Genomic DNA, 15,412 nt, shown 5'->3' on the forward strand with positions numbered 1-15,412 from the left:
TAAATATAGGAAGCTAGCGGTTAGCGAGGAAGCTAACCCGCCTTGTAGCTCCCTAGCCATCCCAGAGAGGGGCGGGACTTCCGTTAGACGGAAGCCGTATAAGTACATTTCCTCTGGCGCATCTGGATAGAACGTGCATTTCCTTCACCACACACGGCAAGAGAGACCCGCGCCTGCAGCCGCGACATGCGGCGTCTTGCGAACTTGATCCCCCGGCAGCAAAGAGAACCAGCGCGGGGCCAGTTTGCTGTGAAGAAACCAGACCGGTGAAGAAAGTGAGTATCGTGTTGCTAACGTGCTCACCACGTATGCTAACCTTTTAACGTTGGTTTCAACAGCACCACGTGGCGGGCCAGGGCTGCCACGTGGTGCTTCAACCTCTGAAACATGTGACCTATTGAACCGTATTGATATAAAGTAAAGTAAGTAATCCAACTTGTTAAAACGTTTTGGTTACTATCGTGTGTTCATTTCAAAGAATGTGGTGTTCTCAAACGACTTTGTGAACACGTGGCTCTTCGTCGACATGCTTGTTACAATGTAGACATTTCCCAATCGCAGACTATTCAAATACAATATGCAGCTATCCGTACAACCGTGGGATGTCCTTCCATACGAAGGTTTAACCGTATTGCCACAACCATCGGCGGAATGGCCGATAACATCTGACGTTCTATTGGTATTCAAACCTGGTATCTTTTGTACTTTAGCGTCCTTCTCGTTTGCTTTGCAGATGAAGTCGGTTCAGCAGAGAGTTGGGAGGCTGTTCCTGCTTTGTTTGAGCAGGCGGACCACTCGCTGGACTGAGAGCTGGTGAGTTTTATTGTGTTGGCATTTCGAACATGTTTAGCCTGTGATGAACAACTAATTACTTTTCTGACATCTCCAATGAGAGCTGATCATCAGCCTTTGATTCTAACTTTATTCTGAGGCTCTTATTAGTATATCTGTAGTCTTTGGCTCCGGTTTCACTTTCTAACCTATTTTTCGACTCCCAATTGCTACAGGTCAGAATGAAGTCAGAGGCCGCTGTGTTTCAGATAGTCCACGGTTCTTATGGACACATCTGGTAAGTCCAAATGATTGGCATTTCGAACATGTTTAGCCTGTGATGAACAACTAATTACTTTTCTGACATCTCCAATGAGAGCTGATCATCAGCCTTTGATTCTAACTTTATTCTGAGGCTCTTATTAGTATATCTGTAGTCTTTGGCTTCGGTTTCACTTTCTAACCTATTCCCAATTGCTACAGGTCAGAATGAAGTCAGAGGCCGCTGTGTTTCAGATAGTCCACGGTTCTTATGGACACATCTGGTAAGTCCAAATGATTGGCATTTCGAACATGTTTAGCCTGTGATGAACAACTAATTACTTTTCTGACATCTCCAATGAGAGCTGATCATCAGCCTTTGATTCTAACTTTATTCTGAAGCTCTTATTAGTATATCTGTAGTCTTTGGCTTCGGTTTCACTTTCTAACCTATTCCCAATTGCTACAGGTCAGAATGAAGTGTAGGAGGCCGCTGTGTTTCAGATAGTCCACGGTTCTTATGGACACATCTGGTAAGTTCAAATGATTGGCATTTCGAACATGTTTAGCCTGTGATGACCAATTAATTACTTTTCTGACATCTACTATGAGAGCTGATCATCAGCCTTTGATTCTAACTTTATTCTGAGGCTCTTAATAGTATATCTGTAGTCTTTGCCTTAGATTTCACTTTCTAACCTATTTTTTTACTTCCAATTGCTACAGGTCAGAATGAAGTCAGAGGCCGCTGTGTTTCAGATAGTCCACGGTTCTTATGGACACATCTGGTAAGTTCAAATGATTGGCATTTCGAACATGTTTAGCCTGTGATGACCAATTAATTACTTTTCTGACATCTACTATGAGCGCTGATCATCAGCCCTTGATTCTAACTTTATTCTGAGGCTCCTGCTGCAGATGTGTGTGTGCGCATGTCATTCGGGAACTTGCCTTATAACTGAATTTGTTTTACAGGCAGATGCGTTCCTGGTGAAGAAAGGAGGCAAGAACCTACACGATCCTGCCTAAGACTGGTTACCTAGTGTTATCAGGCGCTTCCACGTCAGATGGAAGCCACCCAGGAGCATTTTTGTACAAATAAATATGGAGAAGTCAATCAATCATGTGTCGATGTCCCTTTTTTTATAGTGCTGTATATCAACCAGCTATAGGTCATAGGTCGCACCATGTGACTAGTGCAACAGGACTGATTTTTGTCGCCCACCATAATCGCTTCAGCATTTGATCTTTTGGTGGAATTATTGGCATCTATCCACGGTTTTCCCTTTGGGTTTTTGTGAAACTGGGAAATATTTTTTATAAAAAATTCGTCCTGCAGTGCGGAACTTTATAGGATACAGCAGCATATATTGCATGGCGGTAATTATATAAAAATGTATTGAATACGAAACTAGTACTTGTGGCCTGACCGTGGAAGTGGTTAAACTGAATGGGAGGATTCTGGTCCATGTGGCTGCAGTACTTTCTGCTTTTTAACCCTCTTCCAGATACTTGACATGGATGTCTGCCGGATGCATTCAAGTACCCCAATTTGCATGTGTTTAGAGCTCTATTTGTTTAGCCCATCCCTTAGCTTTGTTTATCCTCATGGGGAGGGGCTGTTTAATGGGACAACTCATAAATCAGCTTTATGGCGGGGTTGCATTTAAATCCCAGAGCAGCGGAGCCCCGAATGACTGAATAGACTTGGGGAAAGAATTTGACGTACTCTGTATTTTTCCTTCCCACTTTGTTCATAAACCTCATTTCTAAATTTAGCACAGTTCTCTGGGGAAACTGTTCCAGCCTATTATCAGCATATCCGGTCATCTGACTTAAAAAAAAAAATCGGGAGCGTGCGCTCATTTGCGTGTCCTGGTTTGCGTGTCGCTCCGCCTCGTTCGCGTGTGTCCGGCTTTCCACTCGGGAGCCTCTTCGTTTGACTGTCAAACCAAAGCCGCGTCCTCCTCCTCTTCCTCCTCCGCATCGCTCATCCAGTCGCTGCCACAGAGGAGCGCGCGCGCACACACACACGCACGCACAGCCTCCTCCTCCTCCTCCTCTTCCTCCTGCTGCACCGATCAGGACTCCTCCGAACTCCTTCCAGCTCGCCCGCCCGCCCGCCGTTGTCGCCTTCGAAGCCCCGTCTGCGTCCTCCATCAGCCGGCCGCGCGCAGAAATCGACCCGCGCTCCTCTCCGGTAGGCCCGGTTGTGTGTTTGTGTGCGTGCGCGATGAGGGGTTTGTTTGTCGAGCGTTTCCAATAGGAATCAAACACGCCGGCGCTTACACGCACATCCGCGATCGGCAGCCGCATAATGTCGCAGCGCGGCGGAGGCTGATGTCACTGTGACACATTTGAGAGGATGTTAGAATTAAATGATGATGGCCATTTTTATTTTTCTTAAATGGAACAGCTGGCTGGTGGTGAGACGGGAGGGTGGATGCTGGTGGAGGAGACAGTCAGACTTACTCGGAGCCATTCAAAAAAACGCCGGAGGAGACAGTTGCCAATCGAAAAGACTTAACTGATCCCCGGTCGGCCGGAGCTCTCATCTCGGCTCCCTCTCTCTCCCCCCCTCCCTCGCTAATGTGGCCGGTGGCAGGGTGGGGCACACTTTACAATAAGTGCAAATACACCACCAGTGTACTTGCTTTAACGAAAACCTTAAGAGTAATCCAAAAAAAGGACATTCCGGCACACACTGTACTCTCGCTGACTACATTCCTTCAAATGGTTGTGATGCTCCATCAATGTGACGCTACAGCAACTGCGCGTTTCCTCCAGCTATTTGTACAGTAAGTGTACTTGCTGCCAGCTGAATGTAGGTTCACTACACTACAAAAAATATGAAGTGAACGAATCACTAAAGCAGGTTACAATGTTCCGTTTCATGTGCATTAATCCCACAGTATGAACAGTTTATTTAATAGGGTTATTTGTGTATTTGACATGTACAAAATGAAACATTTTTAACTTTGATATCACGGATTTAGAAGTGGAAAATATTTGGAGATGAAAAATAACATTTACGGTCTTTTTATGTGGTCAGGGCTTTTAGACAGCAGTTATCAAAATATGATTAACCTCTTCGGTCTGCTATCGGAACAGATTTTCTCTGTTATAGTCATAAATATGACACAAACAATGAATATATTATGTTATATAAGTGTATCAACTGGTCGCCTAGGGGATAACGTCCATGTTGTGTTTGTCACAGTTCAGACCACTTTTTTTTTTACAAGACATCGTCTTGGATCTTGTTTGTTTTTTAACTGGGACAAGCCGATCAAACGTCAGCTGACCGCGTCAGAAGAACGCCGATTTATAAAGCAACACTGCTTGTTTGTGTTTTTTTTCCCTGGGTTATGTAGTTCTGGGAGGAAGAGACCTCTGTAAGTAATTCTAACTTGGAAGAAAAAAAACTACAATGGCGGCGGGGGCTGGGAACTCCCATGATGCCGCGCTGCATCACCAGGTTACAAAACCCCCGTGGCGTCAAAATGACAAATGATGTGTTAAACTGTAGAAATCAAACACTGGTTTTCCCCCAACAAAACATTTGATACATCTTGATTTCAACTGCAAATTTGGTGGAAAGTGTGAATTCTTCATTTATTTAAACTTGTTTTATGTACATTTCTTTTTTTTTGTGGGTAAGTGTGAGCAGCAGCAGCATCATGGAGGAGTTAGACGTTCCACAGATGAGGAGAGAAGTGGAAAGCCTTCAGTATCAGCTGGCAATCAACAGAGAGAAATCCTCCATCACTGTTACCGAGTGAGTGCTACACACACACACACACACACACACACACACGCACACAAAAGTATTGATTATCAGATCCGTGCTCACAGCCTCTTTCCCCCCCCCAGGCTGGTGAAGTGGATCGAGGGTTGTGTTTGTGAAGATCCATTTCTGAACCCTGAGCTGATGAGAGCGAACCCCTGGGTGGAGAAGGGCAAGTGTGTGATCCTCTAATGGGGTCGCACACACATGTATACACGTGCGCACACACACACACACACACACACACATATAAACTAAAGACCCATGCACCCCCACGCTGCACTAGCCCCCCTCCCTCTCTCACACATGCACATATTATTGCTATCATGATGTTTATTTATTGGGAGACTCCTAAATGCTTCTAATTGGTGTAGAGACTTGTGTGTGTGTGTGTGTGTGTGTGTGAGCGTGCAGCACTGAGTAGCTTTCTAGAGGTTTGTTTTCATGGACTGCTGAGAAATGTTCCAACAACACGTTTTTATTGGCTCTTTACACTGTCGATCAAAATAAAGACGGTTTTGAATTTAAACAGCTGGATTTCTTTATTCACTGACGCGCTTACATGGAACAAGCAGGCGGTCGCGTACGTGTGTGTGTGTGTGTGTGTGTGTTACAGTAGCTCCCGGATGTAGACATTGCGCCTCACAGCGTTGGACATGCCCTCGTTGAAGCGGAACCACACGTCACTGTTGCCCACCGCCTTCCCCATAGAAAAGACGACGCTCTTCTCACCTGAGGACCGAAGGAAAGAGATTGTACACAGTGAATCGGGTTTGTTGTCGAGTCGGTTTTGTAAAATAGATCCTCGACGTTTTTTGGTGCTGAGGAAAAAAAACAAGCACTGGAGGTCATGAATTGCAAATACAAAAACTGACATTTTGGTGAAATAAGTGTAATCTACATAAAATATTATGTAAAATCTGAAAGCACAAATCAATTAACATGTCGATATGTTTGCTAATACACTCATCAATATGTATTATAATACAACTTCATTAAGTGTTTCACAACAAAAGACCAAATTATAATTAAAAGACCAGACAGACATCAAGCTAAAACATGTCATCACCTCGACTAATATTCTGTTAGAAAGAAGACAAATATGAGCATCTGGAGCGAGTGTTTGTCAGTTTTGCCTCCAGCATTACTTAAACCATTAAATGATTGTCAAAAAAAGATTATTTTGATCAACCAAATCGATTTGGCTCTAATCTAATCCTCTAAAGAAGAGAAAAAAACCCTGAGGATTTAGAGCTCTTTGATGATTAAATAACCTTAATTTCTGTTGTTGTTTAACAATTTCACCTTTTTATCAGCTTTGGCTTTTAGAACTTTTTCCCATCTCTTCCAGACTAAGATAATCAATAATGAGTGCAGCACGATTACGGTTTGACTCAACTGGCCGCATTCCGCAGGAGGTCGTGGATTGATTCTCGCGCACGCGGAGCCCTCGCTTTGATCAATGAAGCGGGTCAAAACGAACAGCAGGGCTGCTCCCCCCTCGGGCCGCGGATCCTCCTTTGACCCACAAAAGCTTATTTTCCGCCCCCCATTTCAGTAATGCAGCGCCTTCGGGAACGCGAGTGTCACGTGGTGCACAGCGCGTACTGTACCTGTCTCTGAGGTGGGCGGCGGTTTCTGGGGTTTGGGGACGACGGCTCGACCGAAGAAGTCTACCTCCGGCTGCAAGAGACGAAAAAAAAAACACACACGAGCGGCGATGAGGTCAATCGGGGGGGGGTTTCAGACCCCCGTCCTCAATCAGGAAGGAGGTCATTGACGACGAACGCACACCATCTCTAATTAGACCCGATTTCCCCGCGGTGGCTCCTCAGCATCCTCCTTTCTGCCCCCTAGAGGTTCATTCTATTCCTGAACCATTAAGGCCGCAGCCACGGAGGGTCTGAAGGTCTCATACAGCGGATCCAGCAAAGGGCCGTTAATATTTGGTTGATGGTCAGTGCTCGAGGGGGACGGGATCCAGGTCAGTGGACATGTGTCTCACCCTGATCTCCACGCTGGTCTGTTTGACGATGTTCTCCAGCCTCTGCTGATGGTTCCTGGTGGACGTGGGGCCGGCGCTCTTCTTCTCGAGCGCTCTCTGCTTGACCTAAACACAGCGGGTGAGTGAACACGTTAGATTGTTGACCGGCGGTCCGACGGGCGGCGCCGAGCGCAAAGAACATGGAACCGCTCTCGCCGTCGGGGGGTTTCGCTGCAGCATCAGTTGCTCGGCCCTCCTCATCTTCTCCTGCTCCATCTCTCTGCTGATGGTTTGTTTGGCCTGATACGTCAGCTGGCGGCGCGGCGGAAGCCCCGGGAACCTCACCACCTCCTCGACACGCCTGCACAAACACACACGGAGACACACAGGGCGTAAATGGCTGTGCACAAACACATGGTTGAAGCACAACTTTAGGTTCCTCTATTGGTGCCACAATTTATGTTTTCCACAAAACCCTGAATCTCTAAAACCATAATCCTCTTACTGCTGATCTCTCTCCAACACACACACACACACACACACACACACACACACACACACTCAACATTCTAATCAACAAGGAGACTGTGAGCTATTCATGACACGTCATCACTACACAATGAAGGGATGTTATCAGCACACAAACTCTACAATGAAAGAGCGGATTGGATGGTTCAACATAATTACAGTAATGCAACTAATGTTAAGTAGTTTCACTTTTGGCTGGCACAGGCAACCATATGCACTAATTTTTATATATATATATATATTTATAAAAAGTATTTTTTGTATGCTCCTGTATGAATTACATGCTTGATATAGGAAATGAACTTTGAAGGTCAAATTAAACAGCTAAACAAAATAAATGCATCCAGCTGTAGACTATGTCTACATGCATGCACACAAATACAGAGTAATACAATCCAGACATCAGTTCAATTTAACCGTGTTAGCGCTGTGTTTGTTATCAATTTCAAGTAATTGTTAAATCACAATCACATATCAGAACAATTTGGTAATTGTGTTGAATTATTGTCAATCTAACTTCAGTAAATCCAGTAAGTCCATCTACTTTATCTCTGTGAGTGTTTCATCTAATTACATTAAGATGTAATCTCAGAGATAGAAGTCCCACATTAAAGCGCATGATGGCTAAAAGATTGATTTGTAATGAATCAGGTCTACTGCTCTTTTTCTCTGCATGTCCCGCCCCACTGACAGCCTCCAAAAACCAGCCCACCTCAACAATTCCGCCTCGATCCGACCAATCAACAGACGCTTCCAAAAAAAAGAAAAAAAAAAGAGCTGTCCAATCAAATAACCCCGTCGGGCCTCGTGTAAAATGTTTACATCCCCACAACGGTGCTCCGAGCTTTTATCCGGGAGACTTTCAGAGGGAGGCGTTGTGGTGCGCCAGAGACGGGAGGTACAGGAAGGTGTAGAGCAGCAGGAGCAGCAGCAGCGCCAAAACGAGAGGCAGGCCCCAGTCGTTGGTGACCAGCACGTTGTCGCAGCGAGCCTGCAGGAAGGAGGCCCTCTGGGGTCCCGCCTCCACCCGGGGCGGCATGACCGAGATGTACCGAGAGTCACGTCGTCCTGCCGGAGTCCCCGACGTCCTCGAGGAAGAAGGTCCGAGGTGAACCGCGGCCTCACGAGTTTAACGCGAAAACCCGAGTTGTGCTCCGTCCAGCTTTCCTTTCTTTTACTTTGACATACCTCGATACTTCATATCGTCTAACCGCTTCTCTAAAAACGACTTTCCCAGTTTCACGGCTGCAATGTGTCGAACCTCACGGACGAATGGTTTTCACCAGCTTGCTACTCTGTTCCCACACAACTACCTTCAAAACACACACACCCACACACGCCAGGTGTTAAGGGGATTACTCTCTAAGCCTGCATGCAGAGCTCCACAGGGTGGACAAGAGCAATGACCTTCAGCCGCCCCAAGAACACACACCTGCCCTGCATGTGTCCACTCGCAATAAGCAAGCTGTGTGTGTGTGTGTGTGTGTGTACTCACGGCTCCAGGATGTACGTGTACTGCCCCTCAGGCGTGCGGTCCTGCCTGTATGAGAGGTTGTATGCCAACATGGTGTTGATCAGCTCGTGCATCTGCTCCTTCTCTCTGCTGCTGAACAGCTGTGGATTCACCTGGAGAGAGAAAAAGATTGTGATTCAAATCATAGTTTTGATAACTTCACACTGCATTTTATTCCCAAATAAAAAAATCTGCTTACAATTACTTCTTACTTTCTACCCCTGATTTTTATCATCAATCAATCATCATTATTTTGTCACAAAGAAAAATATAATTTTTAGCTTTTGTCGAGATTGTGATCACATTGTCCTAATAAAGTCAGGCCTGGGAAGTGCAAATTGGGGGGGCAGCGAGGTCTTTCACCTCTTTAAGTAAACAGGATGTGAATGATTCTGCACAGCTCTACAAAACTATGGTGTTATTGTCGCTGCTTCTCCCACATTAACACACACACACACAGATTTACTGAACAGGGTTTCTCATACGGGCCGTAGTTTGGGACAGATGATGTCGAGGAGAAGCGTGAGAATATCGAGGGACAGGTTGAGCTGGCTGATCCTCGCCCTGATGCATGCTGGGATGTCGGCCAACATGGTGGACAAAGCGTTCCTGCTGCTGAGGAGCCGGGAGGAGGCCTGGAGAGGACAGAATAATCTCAGACGATTTGTTTGTCATTCACATATTATTCATTCTGTTTCCATCTGCCAGTTATATATAATTTGCCGTCTTTCCGTGTGAAACATTGATGGTTTAAGATTATTTGATCATCATCAGGTGCGTGTAGGCGATTCCTACCTCGTACTGGCTGTGTGGATAAACGATGCGGGGCACGTGCGTGTGGGCAAACAGGAAGTGGAAGGTGACGGACAGGAAGGGCAGGTATCTCATCAGAGTGAAGTTCTGCCCGTGCATGATCACATGGTTCAACCGGTCGGAGAAGGACAGCCAGTCCAGAGCCTCACACACGCCGTGCAGGTTGGGGTCCCTCACACGCATGGACAGGTAGTTTTCATAGAGACCCTGAGGAGAAGATATCATGGAGTAGAGTTTTATATAAAGTATGAGTGTGCGGCTTAACTGGTGTGTGTGTGTGTGTGTGTGTAAAGCACGGTTCTGTTACACGTCTTCTTCCCTGTGCACCAAGATTAAAGACAAATATCTTAAAAGGGGTGTGTTCGTCACCTGGGAGACCTTCTCGTACTCTCCACTAGATGAAGCGAGATGTAAAATGTGCTGGAACCTCTGAGCTCCGCCTCCTGACCCCGGCGCCTCGTCAAAGCCTTCACCAATACGCTTCCTGAAAGGACAAATTCAAACGCTTAGTAAGGGTCCAATAAACAAAGAGACAAAGAGGTTACAGGTGAGAGTTAAACAAGCTAAATTTAACACTTTGGAACATCAATTCCAAGTAGAATGGAAATAAAAACCAGACTGAAGATCATACTGGCAAGATGGTATAGAATAGCCTTGGGTTATTTAGAAGGTCCATTTCCTAGATAAGCAGCATATAATGAGTAGACAAATTATATTAAATTAAGTATTAAATTAAAGATCTGTATACTAGAACAATAATAATGGTAACAATAAACTGCAGATTTGAGATCACACAATGTCTGACTAAACTTGAGCTTAGTAGACGGTACTGTACCGTTTTGGACGTTGCAACTGGAAGATTCCCTGCCACAGATGGAACAAGCCTTTGTTCTGGTCCTTCTGCCCCACAGAGACACACTGGATGGTCTTCGAGTTCACCAGCTTGTGGCCGCGACCGTGGAGGAACTGTGCAGAACAAGTGAAACCATTCATATACCCGCATACATCCCTCGCTCATGCAACACAAACCGGGCTTTCCTTCTACCTGCAGTGTGTTGATGCAGGACCGGATGTCGTTGTCGGTCTTCTCGCACAGCGACATCAGAGTGCCTGTGTCCACCTTCATCCCCTGCTGGAGGGAAATCTAGGAAACAAAAACTTAAAAATGAAAACCTGGACTGCTGGTGTGTTTGCAAATGCTTGTGTACTCGTTCTATATCGGGGGGTGTGCTTGTGTGTGTGTGTGTGTGTGTGTGTGTGTGTGTGTGTGTGTGTGTGTGTGTGTGCGGACCTCTCCCAATCTCTGTGTGAGCCGCAAAGGCTGAGTCTGAGGGAAAACCAGGAGGAAGGCCTGCTGCCTGAGCAGTCGGAGAGCTGGAACGTATCTAAAAATGGAATCAGATCATGGCTGCAGAGATCCCACTAAATCGACACATATTTAAGTACTAAGACCGTACTGCTCCATGAAATAACATAACCGGTGTGGTGCGAACACGGCCGCTCTTACAGGTCGTTACAGATGCAGATGATCGGTCGCAGCAGGATGGTCTCCTTCTTCTTTTTCTTCTTTGAAGTCTCTGCACCAGCTTCCCTGCCGGGCGCGTCTTTTCTGTTCAGCGTTGCTAACAGGATGTTGATGGCAGCCTGCCGAACACCACAGATGGCGAATGAAAACACTTATAACGGAGGCCCGAGTGCTTCGAGACGGGTGAGGGGGGGGGGGGGGGGGGTGGTTCTGGTTCTAAGTGTCTGAAACGTACTGCAGGCGCTCCGTCAATCTCGTCGATGATGAGGCAGTTGGGCCGCTCATCGGATCCCAAAACGGACTTCATCTGCGTGGCTGTGTCGATGCGTTTCTGGAACACCTCTGCGCTGCGATCGTCGCTACAAAAACACAGACGGTGCCACTGAGTTCACAACGGAGAGCCGGTTCATGAGTCGCGACTGTTACTTGTGCCATTTCCGTTTGTCTAACCTGGCATTCATTTCCACCACGTTGTAGCCAGCGTGCTTTGCTATCACATGAGCCAAGGTGGTCTTTCCCAAACCTGGAGGACCAGACAACAACGCCACCTGGAGAAGGAACAAATTAATTGATATCTTAAATAGTGAACGGTCATTAAAATGAAATTGCTCCGGCAGGACTAAGTGCGTTCACCTTGAACCTGGGTCGTTTGAACTGGTCCAGTTCGGCCTCCAGCAGCTCCTCGGTCACCTCCATCTTGCTCTTGAAGCGATTAGCATTCTGATTGGCTTGATTGGGTTTGAATGAGTCCTGGTTGGGAGCCTGTCTGTCAGAGCGGGCAGGGCGGGACTTCCTCTCTCTTCCAAACACAACGGTGTCCCAAAGTTTCAACCACTTGAGCAGACAGCGGTTGGTGAACTAGAAAGAAACGGGGAAAATGATTCAATAACAAATAAAAAACAGAGCTGCTGAATAAAAGAATCCTTCAAAAACGAAGGACGAGTGTTGCAGCATTATGAGGCACTTTGGAAGAAAGCTTTAAATAGGTTGCATTCACCCGGAGCGTGTGTAGAGTCATGTATAAAAACATGACTTACCTCATCACTGAGAAGCTCGGTGTACTGTTGGGGAGAGAATCTGTCCACCCACAGTCGAGAGGTTCGTCCCTCCGTGTCTTCGGCATCGTGGTCCTCTTCGTCGGGCTGAACGTCGTCCACACTGCTGGAACGTCACACAAGTAAAAAAAAAAAAAAGAAAACCTCTCCTGTCGCTGCACGTGTGACAGAGACATGCGATGCGTTACCTGGCCAGGAGATTCGTGACACGCTGAGATTCTTCCATAATTCGCTGGTGGCGCTGCAGATTTTCAAGGGTAAGAGAAGAAAATTGACACCATTTCAACAGTCTTCAAGTTCCCTCGTGGGGTTCACAAAATACCTGCATTTGTTGATCTGAAATTCAACCTGAAGGTACATCAACACATAACGTCAAACACAGTATTTATACACAAAAGGGCTCATTGGTTTATTTTATTTTGCTGCTTAAATTATCAAATGTAATCATAATTTTTCCAAATCAATGAATGAATTAAAAAAAACACTAAAAAGTATGCTAATTAGCCTGGGAAATTAAAAAATATAGTTTTTTAATGTAGATCAACATGAAAACGGTTGATCTTTTCTACATATTTGTCTAATCATGATCGAATGCTTGGATTTAGGTAAACTAGGCTTTGCTGTGTAATTAATGAGAATCAATAGTTCTTATGCAGACCACTTACTTATTACTAATACTTATTATTCACAAACGACAGCAACCTGGTCACTCACCTTCTCTGCCTCCTGCTCTCTCAACACACCTATGGGCATCACCAGCAGCCCCAGTGCACCCTGGGAGTTTGGTACCAATCTGCAGTCTACTACCTAAATAAATAGAGAGAGAGACAGACACACACACACCGACACACAAATGCAAAGAAATACACGTATGAAATAGAGGCCTGATATCTGCTGCTGAAAATCAATCTGCAGGACGAGATGATGGCAAAAGCATGCTGAGGAGTTTAACCTTTGTCCCCGTGTCTTCCGTTTGTCTGAGGTAGACGCGACTCCCCGAGGAGTCGGTCACACTGACGTACTCTCCCTCCAAAGGAGGCCGCTTCAGCACACGCAGCGATGCAGGCGCCGTCGTCGGAGGTCGCCGGGGCGTCTCTGGGATTGATGCAAAGCCGCTAATATCCAACATGGCTGCGATCGACCTAAAACACACAAACATATGTGCATGTTTTTTTTTTTTATGTATTAGAGTTTAAGTTAGAAAAACAGAAATCCCTCAGATTCGACAGGTTACAAAAACTATGAAATGTTTCATACTGATGCATTGCTTTGAAGTGCCTCTTATTTGTTTTTGATCGAGTATCTTCCTTTTGCATAAAATGTATTCCCGTGTAAGTAGTCCGTGTAAAAACATCTAATCCACAAAACATCTGCCTTCCACTGATGTCTCACACTGTGTTCACCACTGGCCCACGCGCCCCTCCTACCTGTGGTTGCCAGGTGTTTCATACTGCTCCGGAGAGGACGGCGGTGTGATGTCATCACTCTGATACGGGGTTTTGCTCTCTTGAGTCTGAATTGAGTTGAAAAGTCGCTTGGACACTCTTGCTTCCTGCTTTGACCGCTTCGCCTTCGGGGCTGCGGGTGCAAAGTCAGACTGAAGGGACACACCTCAAACACAAGAAGGACAAAAGAGCCAGAGGGGTCTCAGGGTGAACTCACTGGTGGACGGATCTGCCAGCAGGTGCTCGACGTCAGGATTGTCGCTTTTTGGAACCGGCTTCTGACGTTTCCCCTGATCGGACGATTCGCCTGAACCATTCGAGAAAAGACAGACACGTGAGTAATTTAATTATTATTAACTATGGGCTGGTTTCACTAGATTTAAACATTAGTTAGACTTGACTTAACAGACTTTTAAAATAAAATAGACAGCCGAGAGAATAGTGATTCTAGTGGTTACTAAAAGTAATTATATATTAACTTAAAGCAAACTGGGTGTTACGGGGGTTATTGTAAGGCATCTGTTACCTTCATGACAGACGTTAGATACTAGACGGTACCTACAACAACAAATCAAATAGAGATGTGCTTTGCAGTGTAGTAGAAATCTTACTAAAGAAGATGCATGGACCATTTGCGAATCATACATATATTACTGGATTATAATCATTGATGCATCATTATTACATCAAGCTTCGGGATATTTACTTTTTGTATAATGAGTCTGTAAATAAAATGTAAAAGAAACGCAGTAAGTACAAGATTTCCCCCTGAAATGCAAGGTTAGCTGGAAATATGAAAAGTAAAATGGGTTTGGAAATGGTTTAAGTTACTTAACGTTATGTAAAGTCATTTCATAATAAAAGTACGCTACCTCGAGTTGTACTATAGGTTTATGATGAAGTTCACATGGCAGCTTTGCAGGTTGTGAAGCTTAATTGAACACTTTAAACTGAATGATGGAAAACTGATGGAAATTGTTAGTTAATTCTACATTTAACCGGGTTTTAAACCGCGCCCCTCACCTTCCAGCTGAGCCAACGCGTCCAACTCGTCGGCGAACTGGTCCTCGAAGTCGTCCTCTATCTCGAACAGTTCGTCATATTCGTCCATATCGGCTGGGGACGAGTACCCGAGACAACCGGCGACACGTCAGTGCGTTTAATCTGCACAGATAAAAACTATACTATATTCTTCTTTTTTTTCGCATTCCCGTCACGACCGCAGCGGCCGATTTGACGGAGCTGCAGTTTTCCCGGCAACTTTTTTTGTTGTTTGGCATCACTTCCGGGTTAATCTAATATTCTTCTTCGTGTGTTTTCGGGCAGTGTAGACGCTGCTGAGCGGGATACTGACCTCTGCAGGATACAAAGTGACGTTTCAACTCCCCTTTCATTATTTAGACGACAAAGAAAAATATGTCATGTTATCGGATTATCTCTGATAAAAATGTGTGTCGGTCCAGTAAAATTTCCTACATTCCATGGAAATCATGTCCAACCGTTTCCCGTAGTTGAATGGCTTGGACGGACAGGATGCCAGCGCAGTAGCTGATCTTTCAAAACTGGGGATTCACAGAGAAATACATCCTCAGTTGGCTTCTTTTCCCCCATCATTCATCCCTTTCTCCTTGCATTCCTTCCTTGGTTATACATCTCAGCTCAACTCTCCTCACATTTGGGTTGATAAACAATTAATACTATATATATCCAATTTCTCGTTAGTGTGAATT

General features: G+C 45.4%; 2 protein-coding genes, 1 long non-coding RNA gene and 5 other non-coding genes across 9 annotated transcripts; 7 read left to right on the top strand and 1 right to left on the bottom strand.

Annotated features, from left to right (window-relative positions):
* The first annotated feature begins 102 nt into the window (after positions 1–102).
* On the top strand, positions 103–2,153 carry LOC144411612 (uncharacterized). Its single transcript, XR_013468855.1, has 7 exons — positions 103–275; positions 734–813; positions 1,008–1,069; positions 1,255–1,316; positions 1,502–1,565; positions 1,759–1,820; positions 2,008–2,153. It is a non-coding gene; the product is annotated as an uncharacterized LOC144411612 (long non-coding RNA).
* LOC120825896 (small nucleolar RNA SNORD60) lies at positions 849–935 on the top strand. The gene has a single exon (XR_005713172.1). It is a non-coding gene; the product is annotated as a small nucleolar RNA SNORD60 (small nucleolar RNA).
* On the top strand, positions 1,104–1,190 carry LOC120825897 (small nucleolar RNA SNORD60). The gene has a single exon (XR_005713173.1). It is a non-coding gene; the product is annotated as a small nucleolar RNA SNORD60 (small nucleolar RNA).
* On the top strand, positions 1,351–1,437 carry LOC144383416 (small nucleolar RNA SNORD60). Its single transcript, XR_013450778.1, has one exon. It is a non-coding gene; the product is annotated as a small nucleolar RNA SNORD60 (small nucleolar RNA).
* On the top strand, positions 1,600–1,686 carry LOC120825898 (small nucleolar RNA SNORD60). The gene has a single exon (XR_005713174.2). It is a non-coding gene; the product is annotated as a small nucleolar RNA SNORD60 (small nucleolar RNA).
* LOC120825899 (small nucleolar RNA SNORD60) lies at positions 1,855–1,941 on the top strand. The gene has a single exon (XR_005713175.1). It is a non-coding gene; the product is annotated as a small nucleolar RNA SNORD60 (small nucleolar RNA).
* Positions 2,154–2,699: 546 nt separating the features above from the next.
* On the top strand, positions 2,700–5,348 carry gng13a (guanine nucleotide binding protein (G protein), gamma 13a). The gene is made up of 3 exons (XM_040185967.2): positions 2,700–3,232; positions 4,694–4,810; positions 4,906–5,348. Exons 2-3 carry the CDS (start codon positions 4,713–4,715, stop codon positions 5,009–5,011), a joined length of 204 nt encoding a protein of 67 aa, XP_040041901.1. The 5' UTR covers positions 2,700–3,232; positions 4,694–4,712; the 3' UTR covers positions 5,012–5,348.
* On the bottom strand, positions 5,336–14,989 carry chtf18 (CTF18, chromosome transmission fidelity factor 18 homolog (S. cerevisiae)). 2 transcript variants are annotated; one of them, XM_040185966.2, is made up of 22 exons: positions 14,706–14,989; positions 13,900–13,989; positions 13,665–13,815; positions 13,190–13,379; positions 12,952–13,044; positions 12,426–12,478; positions 12,220–12,340; positions 11,816–12,040; positions 11,633–11,730; positions 11,418–11,541; positions 11,165–11,301; positions 10,949–11,042; positions 10,703–10,801; positions 10,493–10,623; positions 10,027–10,141; positions 9,640–9,864; positions 9,330–9,479; positions 8,827–8,957; positions 7,020–7,164; positions 6,825–6,929; positions 6,433–6,502; positions 5,336–5,551 (listed from the first exon to the last, which is right to left on the bottom strand). In XM_040185966.2, exons 1-22 carry the CDS (start codon positions 14,791–14,793, stop codon positions 5,430–5,432), a joined length of 2,757 nt encoding a protein of 918 aa, XP_040041900.2. In that variant the 5' UTR covers positions 14,794–14,989; the 3' UTR covers positions 5,336–5,429. The 2 variants fall into 2 exon arrangements, with proteins under 2 accessions (XP_040041900.2, XP_040041899.2); XM_040185965.2 differs by having other exon boundaries at positions 12,220–12,343; positions 14,706–14,984.
* Between the last annotated feature and the right edge of the window lie 423 nt (positions 14,990–15,412).

The sequence above is a fragment of the Gasterosteus aculeatus genome, chromosome 9, assembly GCF_964276395.1.
Source record: "Gasterosteus aculeatus chromosome 9, fGasAcu3.hap1.1, whole genome shotgun sequence".
Classification (NCBI taxonomy): domain Eukaryota; kingdom Metazoa; phylum Chordata; class Actinopteri; order Perciformes; family Gasterosteidae; genus Gasterosteus; species Gasterosteus aculeatus.